This window comes from Bos grunniens, chromosome 27, assembly GCF_055505025.1.
Source record: "Bos grunniens cultivar Pamir isolate PY7600 chromosome 27, Bosgru_T2T1.0, whole genome shotgun sequence".
NCBI lineage: Eukaryota > Metazoa > Chordata > Mammalia > Artiodactyla > Bovidae > Bos > Bos grunniens.
The window spans coordinates 35,210,220-35,230,034 of NC_141191.1; the positions used below are offsets into that span (position 1 = coordinate 35,210,220).

Sequence of the window (19,815 nt, forward strand, 5' to 3'; positions counted from 1 at the left end):
ACTCACAGTGACGTGATGGCAGAGGAAAGAGGTGGAGCCATAGAGACTTGGCTTCTGGCCCTTCTAGCTGGGGGAGCCTGGGGAGGAGGGGCATTGGGAAGGCATTGGAGGACTGAGGCAACCGTTCCGGGAGCCGGCCGGAGGAGGTAGGGGCGGGCGGGCCAAGTCCTCAGGCTGTTACTCGGTGGACCGCGCCCGCCTGTTTTCCTCCGGAGCCCGCTCCTCTCCGTATCCTGCTCCTCCCATCGGTGCCCAGATTTCCCCACATCTTCCCGGCCCCACCCCGCTCTCTCCTCAGCCCCTGACCTCGGTCCCCTACCCGCGCCCCAACTTTTGAGCTCAGCCTCCAACCCCGCTCCTGCGCTTCATTTCCTCATTTCTTTTCCGCCCCCTGCGCCCCGATGCTCCTCGCCTTCCTTCCATAAACTCGGACCGCCAAAGCTCGTGGTCCCACTGCCCGCATCATCCCCTTTCCAAAAAAACAAAGACCCCCCCCGGCCCTACCACAGCAAACACAGCCCATCAACGCACAAGGCGCACAAAAGCCGTCTTCTGGGGAAGCCGAAGGCGCCTTTTGCCCCAGTGTCGCCGAGAATCAGAGGCAAAGGTAACCCAGGGAGCCTGGGGCCCGGGTGAGCCGGAGGCGCTGTGCGGAAGCGCAGGCGGGGCTTGCCGACGGCCCCGCCCCTCCCCGCCTCGGCCCCGCCCCACCCCGGGCCCGACTCCGCCCCACCCCGCCTCGGCCCTGCCCCGCCTCGGTCCCGCCCCGCCTCGGCCTCGGCCCCGCCCTCCTGGGAAGTGGTTGCTCAGAGCAGAGTAACTGTCCCCTTCCAACAGGAGACGACATGCCCTTGGTCTGGGTTCAGATGTTCTGGAGTATCATTTGAATTCTTGTTCAAGACGTCAGCTCTATGGTTGAGATTTCTGACCAGGAGGGACTGGAACTCCTTTCCCAGCTGCAGGAAAACAGTTGACAGTGTGAGAAACTAATTCCCTTGCTGCCTTTGGCTGAAAAGCGCTGGTAGGATGGTCAAAATTTTTGGCAAAGCTTATTTAAAGGTTTAAAGCTGAGTTTGGGTTTCCCTTGTGGCTCAGCTGGTAAGAAATCCACCGGCAAGGCGGGAGACCTGGGTTCGTTCCCTGGGTTGGGAATATCCCCTGGAAAAGGGAAAGGCTACCCACTCCAGTATTCTGGCCTGGAGAATTCCATTGACTGTATAAAGACACGACAAAGAGACACGACTGAGCGACTTTCACTTGGGCTCTTTGGAGAATCGTTAGCATAGGAAACCAGGCTTCCTCCCCTTTTGAATTATTAGTAGGTATCTTGCATATTTTCACTGATGAGTATTTTCAGTCTTTAAAGGTTTGGCAGCAGCTTGGCCAAGTAAGGAGTAAAGATAATTGAAAACAAATGCAGAAGAAAATTTACTGTCTACTTGTAATTTTAGGCTACAAATAAGTGTGTCTCGATCAGTTTCTTAGACACTTGGCAACCATTCAAGTAAATTACTAAGTACTATTTACCAGAAATCAAAATATCTTTGAAGACCATAACATAATATGAACATCATTGTATTAGAGATCATTTCTATGTGTGGGGATCTAAAAGTACCATTCTCAAATGCAGGGCTAAGAAAATATTACTCCTGATTGGTGGAAATGAAGAATGAAATTGGAAATGAACTTGAGGGAGATTTTACACTTTGAATAGAATATGCAAATTTTCTACCCTTGAAGTAGTTTATAACACTTAAATCCTAGTATCTGAATAACTGGTATGTTTTTAAGGTACTGAATTGTTTACTTACTCCTTCTGCCCAGGTCCCTATGTTGACTCATTGAAAGAAATATAAATATGGCCTTCTACAGTTATAAAACAGTCTTAGCTATTGCCCGGACAAGGTAAGCCTTGGGATTCCCTCCTCCCTCCACTATTTATATGAACCTTATTTTTCTAGATGGAAAAGATACATGTAAAAGGATAGACTCAGTACACAATTAAAGCTTTCTTGGTTTTAATTGTGTTGGCTTTTAGGAAGCAGGCATTTTAATGTATTTAAACTTATCCTAGATTTTCTATATGCTTTAGAACTCAAGCTGAATAATTTGTAAAAGTGTGGAACAGGTAAGATAGAAAATGTAATGGCTTTACAGTGACACCACCGTAACTGATGAATGTTACATGCAGCCCTTAGATGTAAAAAGGAGTAAAATGGCTGGCAAGCAAGCCAATCCTAGGGCTTATACTTGCTGCAGTACGGTCTGTTATCACTTACTTATTCCAAAGAATATTAACTGAGAACTTACTGTGTGCCAAATACATTGTACATTTTCCCTTTTGGCCATTCAAAAAGTGCTGTATCTTGGCAAAAATAGTCTGAAGGAATGGAAAAAGCCATCTCTTTGCAAAAAGAAATCTCTTTGCCAGAAACTTTCTTTTACCTAACTGGGTCTTATTTTTATTTTCAAACAATCTGATGTGTCAGTTTAGCTGAAGATTGTGAATTGTTGCAAAACTGGAATGTAGAGATCCCTGGCTGGGGAGCCTAATTCTAATTCTTATTCCCAACATTCCTTAGGAGTCTTAGATGAATAACATTTCAGCTGTAAGTCCTTCTTATTTGAAGGAGTCCCTGGGCACTGCATAGACAAAGCAGTATTATGTGATTGGTTAATCCCCACAGGGACCATGAAGTGTTTCATTCAAACAATATTTCTATCATCAGTAGAGTAGCTGAAAACAAGTGTACAACCTGCTTAATGACAATAGAGACAAAACTGTCACACATAGCCCCGATGGAAAAGTGTTTGCTTTTTAAATTAATAGTCACAGAGTTTCTAGCTTGTAACACAACAGTTATCCTTAGGAATTAACTTATTAATATATCTCACAGAGTGTATCATTCACCCACAAAACATACTGTTATTCGTTTGGGCTAAAAAGTTGTATGTCATTCATTCAGGAACATGATCAGCTTTGAAAAATGCAGGATTAAAAACGATTGTTTTATTTTTACCAGATAAAATATTTCTTTACTCTTTCATTCTGTAATAGTATGTGCTTGACTTAGAGGCTGTTGGTCTTTATTCCAGATTCCCTAGCCATTTTGTCCAGCCTATCAGCTCTTCTTACTCCCCATCATTTGCATTTCTTCACTTGCCAGATTCCCATTTAAACAAAACCTATATGAAGAACTATGGAAGCAAAAAGTACTCCCATCCAAGTCAGTCAGGCAATAAAGTACTTCATTTACGAGCCAGAATCTTCCAAGAGCTGCACACTTCAACTTGCTGGTTGCAGGAGGTCCCCAATAAACATCAGCAGGAGCAAACAGCAAAGAAGCCTCAGGTGCCAAGCCCTCAGCCCACGAAAGAAGCGGGCATGAAGATTAAGGAAGGAAAGCGATCTTATAGACAAATAATTATGGATGAACTGAAATATTATTACAATGGATTCTATTTGCTTTGGATTGACACCAAAGTTGCTGCCAGGATGGTTTGGAGGCTGTTGCATGGACAGGTGCTGACCAGACGAGAGAGAAGAAGGGTAGGCAAGAGTCATATTTGAGAAAGAAAATGTAAAATTGAAACCAACTGTTGATGAACCAACTTTTAAATTCCTCTGAAAAAATCCCAGAGTAGGAGTAGTAATTCACGGTGAGAACCAGAGTTTCTGACTTATCTGCAACCAACTTGCTGTATACCTGTAGATGAGCTCTTAAAATATGTGTATAGTTGCCCATGGAATGGTTATAATTGTGTTTTCTAATTTCTCCAAGGAGTTGAGAGGCTTCAAGTTTGATCTGTGCATCTGGAGTAGAAACTGCTGTTAATGTATTAAGTATATGCATTTGAAAAACCAATTGTAACAGATACCATGTTATTAAAGTACTGACTTAGATGAAAGCTCAGAGATGCCAATAATATGTTTTGATTGTCATAGATTTCCTTGAAGATATCCCATAAACATTACTTCTGAGCTAAGGTACAGAGGAAAATCCGGCCTTTCCATTTTATAAATAGCTGCCTTGGGTTTTTAATGCTTTCAGAATTGAGGCAGACTTTTGTTTTTGGCATGGCCAGGAATAATGGATATTTGCATATGCCTTTAATTCTTTAGCTGCTGAGAACCTGTGCTGATTTCTTCCGCCTGGTTCCGTTCATGGTGTTCATCATCGTCCCCTTCATGGAATTCTTACTGCCAGTGTTTCTGAAACTTTTCCCAGAGATGTTGCCATCAACTTTTGAAAGTGAATCCAAAAAGGTATGAGGATTTTGAAAGATTTTAAAAGAATTAATAGAGTTTTATCTTTTTAAGAGCAGTTTTTAGGTTTACAGAAAAATTGAGCAGAAAGTAGAGAGGATGTCCAGCTACCTCCTGACCCCTGCTCCTATTTGCCCTATAAATTTTTTTAAATTATTTTTTTCAATTTATTTTTTGGCCACACAAAAATTAACTGTGACTAGATGACCAGCAGGCATGATTTACTCAAACAGACCCTTGTGTGCTTATGAGTAGCTCCCGAGTGGAGGGTGTCCTCCTCCTCCTTTGATGGCCACTATGAAGGTGAAGGGCTGGCCAACCAAGGCAGCGCCTTCATTCTCTCCATCTTGGCCACTCTGCCAGACAGACGGATGAAGGCATGGACTCCGCCCCATGAGAGAACAAAGAAGGCAACTTTTAAATCAGACTGAGACATGTCTCCCTGCCTCAGTGACCATGGAAATGACAGAATAGTAGAATTTTACAACACTGTTTGAAAGGCATTCTGGATAGAAGGACTAGCGTTTAAGATGCTTTAACAATATAAAAGTGTATGACATAATCAGAGACCACCAACTGGTCCTCTGTAGTTGGAGCAGGGAGCACCAGGGGATCCATGGGAGAAGATGAGACTCACATACTGTGCTGGAGTCAGGTTGGAAAGTATCCACCACCCTCAGGAATTTAGACTTTGACTATGTTGATTGATAGAAGGTGAATGCAAAGCAGAGGATGAGGAAAAAAAAAAGTGGTCTATATATTAGATCAATCTAAATCACCTAATCAATCATGATTAGAGCTATATTTTAGGAAAACAATTTGCTGGCAGGAAGGATTAAAGAGGACAGAGCCAAATGAGAATCAGCTGGAATGTTATTACAGTAGCATGAGAGAGAGAGAGGGAGGACAAAACCTGAATTATAAGTTTCATCAGGAGTAAAACTTTGAAGATAGGTTTAAGACAGATTTAAAGGGTAGAATCAAATTGCAATATTTAACTGCCTGGCAGTGGTTTAAATTAGTTTACTTACATTTAAAGTAGTCAGGGTCTAGGATTAATACCATGGGATTGGGTTTTTTGTTTTGTTTTGTTTTTGGCTGCACCATGTGGCATGATAGATCTTAATTCCCTGACCAGGGATTGAACCTTTACCCTCTGCAGTGGAAGTGCAGTGTCTTAACCACTGACCTGCCGGGGAAGTCCCCAAGGAACTTGTTAGTGAATGCAGAAAGAGGTGGGGGATGAGGTAGTGGTTTGTCTAAGTATTCCTCTTTCCTCAACATTGCTTGTTTCCTAAACATATGCACATACATATCATGGCCACAGTATTAGAAAATACTTTCTCCTTTGCTTTGTTCCATGAACAGAGGGAGAGAGCAAGAGAATGAAGATGAGTACCTAGCTTTCTGCTTACACAAGGTCCCAGCACCATGCACTTCTCTTTCATTGCCTGATATACTTTTACATTAATTTGTGGAACTACCTGGAGAAGGAAATGGCAACCCACTCCAGTATTATTGCCTGGGGAATCCCATGGATGGAGGGACCTGGTGGGCCGCCATTTATGGGGTCGCACAGAGTTGGGCACAACTGAAGCAACTTAGCAGCAGCAGCAGTGGAATTGTTGGTTTATTATTGACAATGTTTGTCTCTCCCATTAGACTAGAAGTTTCCAGAGAGCAGGAATTCTTACCTGTTGTTGCCCATTTTACCCTAGCACCTAGCACATGGTGAATGTTCAATAAATAGATGAATGAAACCGATGGTTGCGTGAGTTTTAATTATTGTATTGCCATTGTGTGATTCTAGGGGGCTGATTCTTCTAAGGTATTTCTAAAAAATAAAAAAAGAAAAACAATGATTGCTATGATTTGCTTGTCATTAGAATCTCTTGGGCAACTTAATGGGGGGGATTTCTTTGGAAGGAATGATGCTAAAGCTGAAACTCCAGTACTTTGGCCACCTCATGCGAAGAGTTGACTCATTGCAAAAGACTCTGATGCTGGGAGGGATTGGGGGAAGGAGGAGAAGGGGATGACAGAGGATGAGATGGCTGGATAGCATCACTGACTCGATGGACATCTCAGTGAACTCCAGGAGTTGGTGATGGACAGGGAGGCCTGGCGTGCTGCGATTCATGGGGTCGCAAAGAGTCGGACATGACTGAGCGACTGATCTGGTCTGATCTGATGTATGTATATAAAACACATTTATTCCTGTTCCTCTGTATGTACCCTGATCATGGTTATTTTGAAAATACTACCACATTATATCTCTGATAGTGAACTAGAATTTAGAATTAGTGGTTAACATATGTCTTAAGAGTATGCATTTAATTCCCTTCTACGTAGTGCTTTGTTTATATGTGTTATAGCACTTTATTATCTTGTAATTAATTGTGTTTGTTTTCTTCTTAACCTGTAAGCTTCATTAGCTTAATTTCCTAGTTTGGTTTGTGGGCAAGGAAAATCTGGGGTCACTCAGACCAGGGGTCAGCTTGACCAATGACCTAGATGGTTTGCACCAGGTTAAGAGATAGTGTGTATTTTATTCTAAAGAGTGACAAAGTCTTCCACTGAGGGAACTATTTTGAACCCATCCAATATTTATGATGATTGCATTAGTGAGAAAGGTAAGATTAAGGAGAAAAGTTGTAAATCGAGGCTACTTTTTAATTTTCTCTGGTTTTCACAAAACTCCTTCAATTAGGTTTAACAAGAATATTCATTCATGAAGTAGAGATGACAAGCAACAACGCCACAGTTATGTTTCTCTCATCTTTATCAAGTTGTAATCATGAAGGATTAATTCTAACTTTTTCCTCTTCCATCATGAAGGAAGAAAAACAGAGAAAGAAAATGGCTGCAAAGTTGGAACTAGCGAAATTCCTTCAAGAAACGATTACAGAAATGGCAAAGAGGAACAGGGCCCAGCTGGGGGACGCCTCAACCCAGTTCTCCTCCTATGTCAAACAGGTGTCAGTCTTTTATATAAAACCAGACAACTCCATGTCATCACGGAGCTTCCAGATTGTTCCTCATCTCTGAATTTGCAAATATCTCAGTTAGAGATACAGTATTTCAAAAATTTATGGGAGTTTGCAGAAAACCTATCTTAAAGCCATCAATGCTTTGAAGATGTTAAAAACTACTTAGAAAAACAGTACAATGAAACTCAAACTTTTGAACGTCTCCTGATGTTCAGTTGATTTAGGCTGACTTCTGACAGATTTTTTTTTAACTCCTCTTTGTAACTCAGGGCCCACTTCCAGACATAAGATAGAATCCATAAATGCGTTGGCATCTTTCACGTGGTCTACAGGGAAGATTCTTTAAGCAGGAAGCAGGTTTTTATTAGTCCCTTTGTCCCACTGCCTAGGTCCAGACAGGCCACAAGCCCAGCACCAAGGAGATAGTTCAATTTTCCAAACTCTTTGAGGATCAATTGACCCTGGAGCACCTCGACCGACCTCAGCTGGTGGCCCTTTGCAAACTGCTGGAACTGCAGTCCTTTGGAACCAACAATCTGCTTCGCTTCCAGCTACTGATGAGGCTGAAGTCTATAAAAGCAGATGATGAGGTAAGAGCTGAACTACAGCTGGAGGGAATTAGCCTGGCCTTGGGAACTGTCTTAGGGTGGCTCTGTGACAAAGTGCAGTGCCTTCTGTTCGGTCTGCCTGGAGGCTGGTTCTGGCAGAATGAGTGGTCTGAGCAACCGCTGATAACCTGAACCTTGATGACTCACTTTCGAAGTTGCCTGTTGGGCTCTTGAGAAGGTCTTGTAAGCAGTGAGTAGCTTGGATGTCTTAGCTGGGGCTAATCAAAACCAGTTAGGACCCATGGGGAAGGAACAGCAGCTTAGTAGATCCCGGGGAACAGCAGATCTCACTGCCAAGGACAGTGCTCAATGCCCACCCCTCCCCTGCCGCCCCCCACACTTGCCCTGTGCTTCCTTCCCTTGGATCTTGGTGAGCCGCCCTGGCAAGAAGGGGTGGCCAAGGACCACCAAGGAGGGAAGGAAGGACCCCAACATCTTCAGGAGTAAGGGCACCATTTGGACTGTAACTACTGGTTAGTGTCCTAACAAAGTGGAAAGAATGTTTCTTGAATCTGAATTAGCTGCTTTAAAAGCATTCTGCCTGAGGGAGCAGGATTCCCAGAACTGAGAAGGCAGGATCCCATTGGCCCCATTTAGATTTCAGTGGTTGCTTTCAAAACTGTGGAATAAACAATACTGGTCCCAGAAGTCCCATAGTTTGGGGTCTTACCAAGTAGAAACTGTGTTATTTATTGAAGGAGTTTTGAGGCCCAGGGAGTTGGGGCTGTTCTTACGGGGTTGGGGGGTGGGGGAGGAATATTGCTGGGATGTGCAACAAATGGTACATTGAAAGCGTTTCAAATGGAATGCTTTTCTAATGAGTCTTAAAGTCGCCACTCAAGGGAAGTGGAGTGGAGCTGTCACAACCAGGCGCAAGGCAATCAAGAGGGAGAAACACCTTGGGGTCAGGCGGTGGAATTCTATAAATTTCTGATATTATTCACACCTGTTGGCAGGATTCCCTTCACCTCCACCACTGCACCTCCTGAGGTCACCTGGCTTTACTGAGCGCCTGGCCTTTGTGGCAGTCAGCGCAGGGGACAGAGTGGGAAAGCTAGCTGATTCTGCCTTTCGCCTGACTTGTAGGAATTGAAGGATTAGGCAAAACTGGAACCAAAGGACCTGATGCCATTCCTTCTGTTTGTTTGTTTTTTTTCTTTTCCCCCAGGTAATTGCCAAGGAAGGGGTGAATGCTCTGAGTGTGTCGGAGCTCCAAGCTGCCTGCAGGGCCAGAGGGATGCTGTCACTGGGTCTCACTGAGGGGCAGCTGAGACAGCAGCTCACAGAGGCAAGTGGTTGCTTTCCTGGGCCCTGTTCCCTGGAACTCTCTCCCGTCCCATTTGTGTGTCTGCTGAGTTGCTTCAGTCATGTCTGACTTTTTGCAACCCTATGGACTGTAGCCCTCCAGGCTCCTGTGTCCATGGAATTCTCCAGGCAAGCATACTGGAATGGGTTGCCGTGCGCTCCTCCAGGGGACCTTTCTGACCCAGGGATTGAACCCATGTCTCTTATGTCTCCTTCATTGGCAGGCAGGGTTTGTTATCACTAGAGCCATCTGGGAAGCCCCCCCTCCCCATTTTCAGGCCTTGTTTTTAAATTTCTGCCTTCCCATCTTACCTAATTGGCCTTCTTTGGCAGAGCCATGGGCCACTGAAGAAGCTGGCTTTGACTGCAACACGGTACTCTGTTGAATAGTTGTCTGTGGCTGCTAACACACCACCACAAACTTAGCCACTCAAAGTAACACCCGCTGATCAGCTCTGGGTCCTGCAGGTCAGAAGTACAGGCTGTTTTCCTTTCTGGAGGCCATGGGGGAGATTCCATGTCCAAGCTCATGCAGTTTGTTGGCTGAATTCAACTCCTCACAGCTGTGGGAGTGCAGGCCCTGTTTCCTCACTGGCTCCCAGCCCCAGGCCACTCTCAGCCCCTCCGGCCTCTCCATCTACAGTGAACTTCTCACCCAACCTCTAGCTCCGTATTTAAGGCCTCATGTGATTAGGCAAGACCTACCTGGGTAATCTTCATATTTTAAGGTCAGCTGACTTTAGACTTGGAATTACATCTGCAGAATCCCTTCATGGCAGCACGGAGTTTAACGTTTAATTGAGTAACTGGGAGAAGGCATAGGTACACAAGGAACAGAAGTCTTGGGACCACCCTCCAATGTGCCTCCTCCTCCGGGTATCATGAGGGCCCCGAGCTGAAGCTGTGACACAGGGCCTGTCATCCGGGTGAATCCCCCTGAAGGCCTACACCTTTTGGGGCTGCTTTCCCAATTCATACCCCAAACCAGGGTCAAGTGTTAGCTTTGCAGCAGATTCCCCTCTGATAACATACTCTCTCCCAAACAGTGGATTTTAATGGAGCGTTTAAACTGTTTTAACTGCTTTAAAACAAAGTAATAACTCCTATTACAGTCCTCATTCCCTTACTGTAAAAGGTGCTGTGGAAGGCCTTCCTTGGTGGTCCAGCGGTTACGGCTCCACACTCCCAGTGCAGGGGGCCCAGGTTCGATCCCTGGTCAGGGAACTAGATCCCACATGCCGCAACTAGAGAGCCTGCCTGCCTCAGCTAAAGATCACGCGTGCCGCAGATAAGGCCGCCATGCCTCAGTTATGCAACTATCGATCTGGCATACTGCAACTAAGGTCTGGCACAGCTGAAAAAAAAGTGTGCACAAATTATTTAGGGCTAGGAACCACTGTTGTGGCTTTGAACCACATCAGGGAGTGATTTCCTCTTCCATGTTGGACCTGCTCTGACTGGAAGGGGAGCATGTTCTAGGGGGTACTTAAACATCATTTATTTCCTGCATGTAGGGTATTTAGTCACTTCATCCTGTCAAATTGTTTTGTTGGAGGGATGTGTTATTTTACAATCCCCCTTCAAGGGAGCAAGAAAACTAAGCCAACCATATAATCTTCATGGATTGCTATGGATTACTGTTCCCAAAATCCTGTGGTAGGATATGGCTGACATGTCATAGAAAGGAAAAGCTAAAAATGATAAACTTACAAAATGTCTTAACTTAAAAAAAAAAAAAGTTAAAACTATGAGATTCCACATGCACTTGTTACCTTGGGAAAGGTCAGAGGTGGGTGACATGCTATTGGGGAGGGTGTAAGGACAGAAGGGCACTCATGGAGTGCTGGTAAAATCCTGCATGGAGATTTGGCAACAGCTTTCCAGATTTAAAAATGCATTTACTTGGACCTAGAAATTTCAGTTCTAGGAATTTATCCTATATTCTTGCACATGTGCAAAATGACATACCTAGAAGATTATCCATTGCAGCACCATTTATGATAGCAAAAGACTGAAAACAGCCTAAAGTTAATTAGTACAATAATCAAATAAATTATGGCATTTCCATCAATGGAATCCTTTACAGACATTTAAAAGAAGGCAGCTCTGGGACCTCCCTAGCGGTCCAGTGGTTAAGACTCTGTGCTTCCATTGAAGGGGGTGTGGGTTTGATCCTTGGTTGGGGAACTAGGATTCTGTATCCAGCACACTGGATGGTGTGGCCAAAAAATAAAGAAATAAAAAGAAGGCAGCTCTACATCTACTGGTACAAATCAATTTCCAAGATACTTCAGTGAAAGAAAGCAAGGGACAAAAGTGTGTATGTGTCACCCTTAGTGTAAAGATAAACATATAAATGTATATTTGGTTTTGTTGTTAATATTTTATTGGCTCAAGTGTTGTGGCCACCACTAAGGTTTTGTTTTGTTCGGGCCATGCCGCAGGGATGTGGGATCCCAGTTCCCCCGACCAGGGATCGAACCCACGCCCCCTGTAGTAGAAACACTAGTGCTGGGAAGTCCCTAAATGTATATTTGTATACGCATAGGATATTGCTGTAAGATTGTATCAGGAACTGATACAAACCACTGTACCAGTGGTTGCTTCCAGGGAGGGAAATAGGGTAGCTAGAGAATAGGGTAATTTACCTTTTGAATTTTGTCTTGTGTGCATCTATCTATCTGTCTATCTATCTATCTGTGGTCTTCCCTGGTGGTTCAGTAGGTAAAGAATCTGCCTCCAGTGCAAGAGACCCAGGTTCAATCCTGGGTGGGGAAGATCCCCTGGAGGAGAGAATGGCAACCCACTCCATTATTCTTGCCTGGAGAACTCCATGGACAGAAGAGCTGGTGGGCGATAGTCCATGGGGTCAGAAAGACTCACATGACTGAGTGACTAACACACACACCCACACACACCCCTATCCAAAATTTGGCCAATTTGGAGCTTGAAAAATTACATCTCATTCTAATGTTAATTTCTTTAGTTATGAATGAGGTTGATGTAATCTTTTACATTTATCTACTTTATACTGAAGATACTTACCTCCTTTGATCCACAGTTGGTGTGAGAGGTTAATTGAACCTCCCTCTCTGACTGTGAGGAGAAAGCAATGGCACCCCACTCCAGTATTCTGGCCTGGAAAATCCCATGGATGGAGGAGCCTGGTAGGCTGCAGTCCGTAGGGTCGCTAAGAGTCGGACACAACTGAGCGACTTCACTTTCACTTTTCACTTTCATGCATTGGAGAAGGAAATGGCAATCCACTCCAGTGTTCTTGCCTGGAGAATCCCAGGGACGGGGGAGCCTGGTGGGCTGCCGTCTCTGGGGTCTCACAGAGTTGGACACGACTGATGTGACTTAGCAGCAGCAGCAGCTCTGACTGTGAGGGGCTGTAGGGCCCAAGCAGGGATGCAGCAGCCAGGAGACATGCCCCTGTCCTTGCTCTTAGTACTCAGCATATGCCTGGGGGGCTGTGAGACCAGAGAGGAGGAGATGCAGGGAGCGGCGGGGCGGGGGGGGGGGGGGTGTCACGTCCAACTCTAACGGTCTGTGATTGTCATGTTTCATCCCTCTTCTATTCTCCAGTGGCAGGACCTCCACCTGAAGGAGAATGTCCCACCTTCTCTTTTGCTCCTGTCCCGGACCTTCTACCTAATAGACGTGAAGCCAAAGCCGATTGAGATACCACTCAGTGGGGAGGTGAGTCCTGGCTCTGTGGGAACCCAGACCTCACGACTGGGGTCGCTCCGCAAACCCGTTTCCTCTTCTAGTCAGAGTAGGCCTCTTTTTTTGGCTTATCTTTTGGAATTTGGCCCCACTGGCTTTAAGATCTTTTAAAAATTCCTTTAAAAAATGAAAATCACTCAAACAACCTCTAGCTTTAGAGCTGTTTGCTGTGTTTAGGAGTTTTATTTGATTTCTTATTAGGAGTCTGGCTTTATTCTTTCTAATTATCTAGTCTTCTTAGAGGTTTTTTTTTTTCTCCTCCTCACCATTCTTTCTTCTTTGAGACTGAATGGCTCCTGTTCTTTCCTGTCTGTCTCATTTATCCAGATTCCTATTAATTTTTAAGTGGTGAATGGCCAATCTAGAAAATAAATTCCTTTGTCTCCTTTCAGCCCATTTCCTTAATCATTTGTGATCGCCTTTAACTAGTAGCTGTTGTTCTCCTGGTGTTCTGAAGAGCTGGCCCAATCACCAGAGCATCTTGCTCTGGGTCCATCAGAAGGGGCCTCTCACTTCCCTGCCTTGTGGCTTCACATCTGACTCGGAAGCTGCATGTGTGAGAAAGGAGGGCCCACGAGAGAAGAGGCTGCACTTGTGGCCGAGTGGATGGACCTAAGCACTCTGGAATGAGGACCAATCATTTGGAATCTTGGTTATGCTATCAACTCCTCGGGCAAGCTGAGGAAAACATGAAGTCCAACATGAAAAATGTACTTCAGGAAACACCATCTTGCTTTCCTTTTCCAAATTTTCAGAAACCGATCTGGATTTGGGCTTTGTCCAGAAGCATTCTAGGGAGACTTAGGAGATAAAGTCTGGAGCGTAGAGCATGTTCTACCAGGCTCCTGGGTTCTTACTCTTTCTTTGAGACAGACCAGTTGTTTGTCATTCTTAGACTGCTCTCAGTAGCAAGGAAGTCTTAGAGTAGCGAAACGTCTCAGAGCTAAATTTTAGTTTCAGAATGATTCTGCTACTGCTAAGTTGCGTCAGTTGTGTCCGAATCTGTGCGACCCCAGAGACGGCAGCCCACCAGGCTCCCCCGTCCCTGGGATTCTCCAGGCAAGAACACTGGAGTGGGTTGCCATTTCCTTCTCCAATGCAGGAAAGTGAAGTTGCTCAGTCATGTCTGACGGTTAGTGATCCCATGGACTGCAGCCTACCAGGGTCCTCCATCTAGAGGGTTATAAACTCTTGATCCAGATGTTGCTTTCTGGAATAGTTAAGAAATACCTGGAAATTGGACTTCCTTGGTGGTCCAGTGGTTAAGGCTCCAGCCTTCAATGCAGGGGCCTGTGTTCTATCTCTGGTCAGGGAATGAAGATCCCACATGCCTCACAGCGCCACCCCCCCCCCCAAAAAAAAAAAGTAAAAAAGAAGTACTATTAAGAAAAACTACCTGGGAATTAAGGACAAAAAGACAGGCTCCTAGGCATTTTATTGTTGTTGTTGTTGTTTTTAATACATGCTTTTAAACTTCTGTTCTTCATATGTACAAAATGAAGACAAGCAGCATGGTAGATTCAGTAGAGAACTGAGACATGAAACTGAATATACTATAGTTTTGGATATATGTAGCCCTCTTCCCTCCAAAGTACATGAAGAAATTACTTCCAAAGAGCAGAGATTTACTTTTCAAATGTAATTAATGTAATTGTTGAAGACAGGTTAGCTAGCTCTTCTAAAATACCACTCCCTCCCTCCCTCCCTCCCTCCCTCCCTCTCTCTTCAGGTATTGCAGGAGCTTCTATTAAGTAACACCTTTCATTTGAATAAATCATTTATTACTAGCCACCAAAAATGACACCAAAGATGTCAGTTTTAACTTAAGTTATGTCAATGCTGGCAGAAACTGATGCCTAAGTGAGAAATGGCAACTTTTGTGTTTGTTTGTTTGTTTTGGGAGTGAGGACAGGATCAGAATGGCAAATAAGTAGCTTGTTAATAACAAAGGATTTTAAATATCAGAATCTGATTAGACTGCAACTTTTGTATCTAGAGTGCTCAAAAGTTAAAAGGTAATACTAAGTTGCTATTTCAGGGACATATACTGCCTATTTCATCCAGAAAGGAAGTCAGGAAAGCAAATTGTGCAGAAAAGTACTAAAGTAGAAGTGCTTCTGAGTTTCAGGAGGAGCAGACAGCTTAATTTATATAAAATCTCTCTCTCCCTAGGCTCCAAAGTCAGATATTCCCCTGGGATCACCCACTCCCCCTGAATCTAAAGAGAACACGGCCGGTTTAGCACCTCAACTGAAGGAAACTAAGGTGAGACACTTTTGATTACGTGAAAATAACAAGAAGTTAATTTCATTGGTCCTTTAATAAGGACTTATTTTGGGGTACTGCTTGATCTAAGAAAGTTCAGCATCTGGCTGTATGCATTTAGGTTCCAGATTTTGCCTGTTGAGTCCCATGGCAGACATTCAGAAATTGTTTCCAGGATCTGGTAGTCACGGCACTGTGACTGTAGCTCCAGTACACCTCGTGTCCTACGTCAGTAACCCGACTCTCAGCTCTGATGTTTAAGGATGAAGAATGGATACAGCTGCCGTCAGTTATGTCATCACCCACAACACCATCAAAGTCTATTTCATTACCTAAAGAATCCATCACTTCTGCTAAAGAAGATGTAAATTTCTATAAAAGGAAACTTTTCCTCAAGTTGCTTTTAGGGGCAGTGAGAATCTAGAATTATAATAGTTGCAAAACACCACACCCTCTCTCCGTGTCCTCCAAACAGGAAGCTGTAGGCTGAACTTCAGTCACCTTATAACCACTATATTTTTAAAAATTCAGTGATCTAAAAGCAAATACATATATCAACAAATGCAATCGTGGTTCAGAACTAAACATGTTAAGTCTAGAAGCTAATTACAATATAGGCAGATTCTTATTTTCTGTTGCGCCAGATGGAAATAGTTCCCATATGTTGTGTATTTCACACAGGCTTCAGATGTCAGGAAATACTAGCAGGAAAGCAATTTAAGAATCTTAGGAGAAGTGCATGTAAACGAGAAATTACTTATCTATCCACTTTTCCTGTTTGGGGGTGAGAGCAGAAAGCAGGAGGCAGTGAACAGTAGGGGGTCACAGGAGAGTTGAGCTGTGGAGTGGCTCTGCTGGCTCTCCAGGACCAAAGAGGGAGCCACTGAGCACCAGGATTGTTTAACCCAAGGCCTTGTCTGTATGTCTTCTTTCTCATTGTGACCAGTCCCTAAAGTCCTTATGTTTTTGTACCCCAATACTCCAGGCAAAATCAGAAAAGACAACCCAGAACAGCAAGGCTAGTTCGAATGGAGCATAAGGACTCACGGAGGATGGAGCTTACTCTCTCTGGCTTGCTGCCCTCAGCAGTGGCATCCGTAAAGAACGTCCTTGAGATAGAAGATCAATCATTTAGTCCTCAGGGCAGTCTTTTGAGGCCTTGTAACCGTTCAGATGACGTCAGTGGCAAGACCAAGTTCGGATCATTTGGAAAACTATTTAATTGCAAAGTCCATGTTCTCTGTAGCATTAGATCATCCCACTGGACTTTGTGTAAGGCCCATCTGCCATATTGTTTTTTAGCAACTTCACGTCCTTTTAAGAGAGGAAACTTTTTTGTGCAATGGAATCAGCCTGATGCCTTAAGATACCTCTTGTCTCCTCTAGCTCGGTAAGCCGGGTAGGAACTAGGGAAATTTCAAAGCCAGTCATCACGAGCATTGCACAGGCACTCTCACACTCTCACTGCCTGTACAACTTTTTCAGACTGAGCACACACACACACACATCAGTAGGAATAGTGCCCTGGAAACAAAGTACCTTTGGAGATGGGATGGATGTAAGTCCCTGGTTAGGTCTTCCCAGATCTAAAGAAGAAAAAGCTTCTTAGGGAAGAAGATGGGGAGTTCAATAGACTGGCAATCAGAGACTTGGCAGCCCCCCTCGGGCCTGCAGAGGCTGCAAGGATCTGGGAGGCCGCCACTCCTCCGGCACATATGGCTTCCATTAGCCTCCATCTTGCTAGGAAACATAATTAAGGGCTTAAGACCGAACCATTTGTTTGTGCTGGGTGTGTGTGTTTTTCTGGTCTGTTTGTCTTTCACAAACAAGACTATCTGTTAGTCACAGGTTGTTAAGAGTCTGATACAATCCCAATACTACCCAGGAACAGATATTATGTTCAGATATTTATGTTGGTTATCTTCAGTGTTGTCCACACTGAAAAACCTTAATAATAAATCGATCACCATGCAGCTGACCACCAGCCTTCTTCCTTTGGGGAGTACTTAGAAAGGAAGAGGTGTTTCAGCTGCAGAAATTAGATTTCTGTACTTGCTGTGGAATTGAAGGCAGTTAGATGGGCATCCATGGAACCAAGGAAAACTCAAATCAACCTGTCTGGGGTAATCTAAAAGAGGAATGTTATCGGCACTTGACAGCAAGGAAATGCACTTTAAAACCTTCCCTAAACCTCCCCTCCGCCAAGGGACAAGCCTCACCATGTCCTGTCCTGCTGAGGAACTCTATGCCATTGGCCTTGGAAGGTGATTCACAGTAAATTTTCCCATTTTTAAAATGATGAGTGTTTATTTTAATTAGTTCATATTTCAAGAGTTTGCATGTGAGAAAGGGATTAGCTTGTTCATTTATGCAACCCTGTTGCAGCTGGGTGCCTCGTGGGTGCTGTAGGGTTGCTCTACAACTCTGTCTTTCCCTGTGAACAGAGTGGGAAAGGGGCCCTTGGCCACCTCAGACCTCAGCTGGACTTCACTCATGTTTGCGTCATAAATAGGCATCTGAGACCCTCAATACACCTCTCTTTCCCTTCTTCTGATAGTGCCTCAGAGAGCTCACTTCACTGGTAAGTACTGCTGAGACTGAGCTAGTGGTGTTCTGGTAAATGATTAACACCCGGTCTGGTGGTTAGAACTCTGTGCTTCCACTCCAGGGAGCTTGGGTTCGATCCCTGGTTGGGATCTAAGATCCCACATGCTGTGTGGCGTGGTTTCAAAAAAAAAATTAATAGCCAACTCTGGGGCATGGTTGGGAGGGAGCCCTGACTTGAAGCATTGCAAAGCAGTGATGTAAATACTCCCACACGGCTGATCTTCAAGCTATCAATAGGTCACTGAACAACAGTTGGGGAGAGATGGATATGGTCAGCTTGAAACACCCCACTTAACTGACCCCCGACCTCTGGGAGGAACAAGAGACACTTAAACCTCTAGTTGGTGCAGGCTGCAAACGTTATCGGAGAAGACAATGGCAACCCACTCTAGTGCTCTTGCCTGGAAAACCCCCTGGGCCGAGGAGCCTCGTAGGCTGTAGTCCATGGGGTCGGGAAGAGTCGGACACGACTGAGCGACTTCATTTTCACACATTGGAGAAGGCAATGGCAACCCACTCCAGTGTTCTTGCCTGGAGAATCCCAGGGATGGGGGAGCCTGGTGGGCTGCCGTCTCTAGGGTCGCATAGAGTTGGACACGACTGAAGCGACTTAGCAGCAGCAGCAGCAAACATTATTTCCATGTGCCAGGACAGACGTCTAGGAGGCAGTGTAGCGTAAATGGCCCTAAATACTGTTAAGTGGCAACTTAGAACTTGCCCCAGTGCTTGGGTCCCCATCCACCTGCCTCCCAACAGCTGAGTGGAAGCCTGTCTCCTTGCCCTGCTCTCTGCTCTTCCCCACAAATGCATCTACTGTGGCTGCACCAGCTGCTAATAATCTCACCGAGTATAATTTTAGGCATTTTCTAAAGCCCAACCCCGGTGGTGATGTCAGACTTGGCCCATCTCACACCCTGAGAATTCTGCAACAGAAAGGTGTTGGTGGCTTGGCACGTACGGACCTGCACCTGTGCCGTGACTAATTGTGTTTCAGTCATTACAGGTCACAACGGTGATATCGAATAAATGCTCTATAGTGTTAAAACCTAAAGATCTCCTTGTCACCACCAGTGCACACCGGTAGGTAGGGTCAGACTAACGGAACTTTAACGCTGATCGACACCTTCCTTTTGCCCAGGGTTCTGGCCCGCTGGCTCCCCCCAGTGGCGGCAGTGTGAGAAACACAGCGACTTCACTGTCAGAGATAAATTTCCTTCAGCCGTGGTTCAATCTTACTTACCTGAGATCAATACAGTACATTAGCGGTGCCGGGGGACCGGTGACCCCTGGCCTGTGGCAATTAGAAAAGGCGGGAAGGTGGTATCGATCGATGCTCCGGCCCTCATCTTTTAACCCTCAGGAAACCAGACAGACTCAGTGCCTTGACAGCATGACATCTTCATTAGATAAACTGGATCTCTTTCCTCAAGAGACCCAATCCGGTCATCTAAGTAAAATGGCCATTTCATTTTCTCTTAGGTCAATTTCACTATCTTTAATTTGACAGCTCAGTCTCTCGGGAAATTCATGGGTGATTAGAGTAGTTACAGCAACAGTGAGTTGTGTCCCACCACCTCTACTGAAGGCACGTAAAGCCCTTTGTGAAAGAGCGACCACGCATTCACATGACCCTGGGCCCAAACTATCATCAGTATTTTACAATGAAAGGCACCACTACAAGGTGTCCCACAAATGGTTTTAAAAGCTAAAATTCATTTCCTGATTCTGTTCTTCACCAATGTATGCCTTCCTCAAACGTGAACACAAATCAGAATATGTTGACAGTTGCATATTCACAGAGCTACCCAGCAGAAGACAGAACTTTATAATGAGCCAACACTAAAAGGGGCCAAGAAACAGCTCAGAAAGGAAACTTCAGGAGCAACCCGATTCTTCCCAAACGAAACTGGACTTGCTTTTATACTCAGAAGGGATCTAGCGAAGAGCAAGCTTTGGGGGCAGAGGAAGAACTACAGCCTGAGCCCTAAGGTTCCAAGGAGCCGGCACCTACTTGGTGGGGGCAGAGGAAGAAAATTCCCCAGCA

General features: G+C 44.8%; 1 protein-coding gene across 50 annotated transcripts; it reads left to right on the plus strand.

Moving 5' to 3' along the window:
• On the plus strand, positions 1–17,893 carry LETM2 (leucine zipper and EF-hand containing transmembrane protein 2). Of its 50 annotated transcripts, none has more exons than XM_086380285.1 (11): positions 5–607; positions 838–1,021; positions 1,825–1,905; positions 3,097–3,550; positions 4,124–4,267; positions 7,106–7,243; positions 7,647–7,847; positions 9,034–9,153; positions 12,759–12,872; positions 15,072–15,164; positions 16,150–17,460. In XM_086380285.1, exons 3-11 carry the CDS (start codon positions 1,859–1,861, stop codon positions 16,201–16,203), a joined length of 1,365 nt encoding a protein of 454 aa, XP_086236411.1. In that variant the 5' UTR covers positions 5–607; positions 838–1,021; positions 1,825–1,858; the 3' UTR covers positions 16,204–17,460. The 50 variants fall into 50 exon arrangements, 49 of the variants coding, with proteins under 49 accessions (XP_086236409.1, XP_086236411.1, XP_086236427.1 ...); XM_086380277.1 differs by lacking the exon at positions 16,150–17,460 and adding an exon at positions 17,609–17,893 and having other exon boundaries at positions 10–607; positions 838–978; XM_086380289.1 differs by having other exon boundaries at positions 10–607; positions 838–978; positions 15,286–17,460.
• The last annotated feature ends 1,922 nt before the right edge of the window (positions 17,894–19,815 follow it).

Coding starts and splice junctions, on each gene's coding strand:
- LETM2 (XM_086380277.1), top strand. CDS start 1,859: ATGGCCTTCTACAGTTATAAAACAGTCTTAGCTATTGCCCGGACAAG. Junction 4,268..7,105: donor TTGAAAGTGAATCCAAAAAG/GTATGAGGATTT, acceptor TCCATCATGAAG/GAAGAAAAACAGAGAAAGAA. Junction 7,848..9,033: donor CTATAAAAGCAGATGATGAG/GTAAGAGCTGAA, acceptor CTTTTCCCCCAG/GTAATTGCCAAGGAAGGGGT.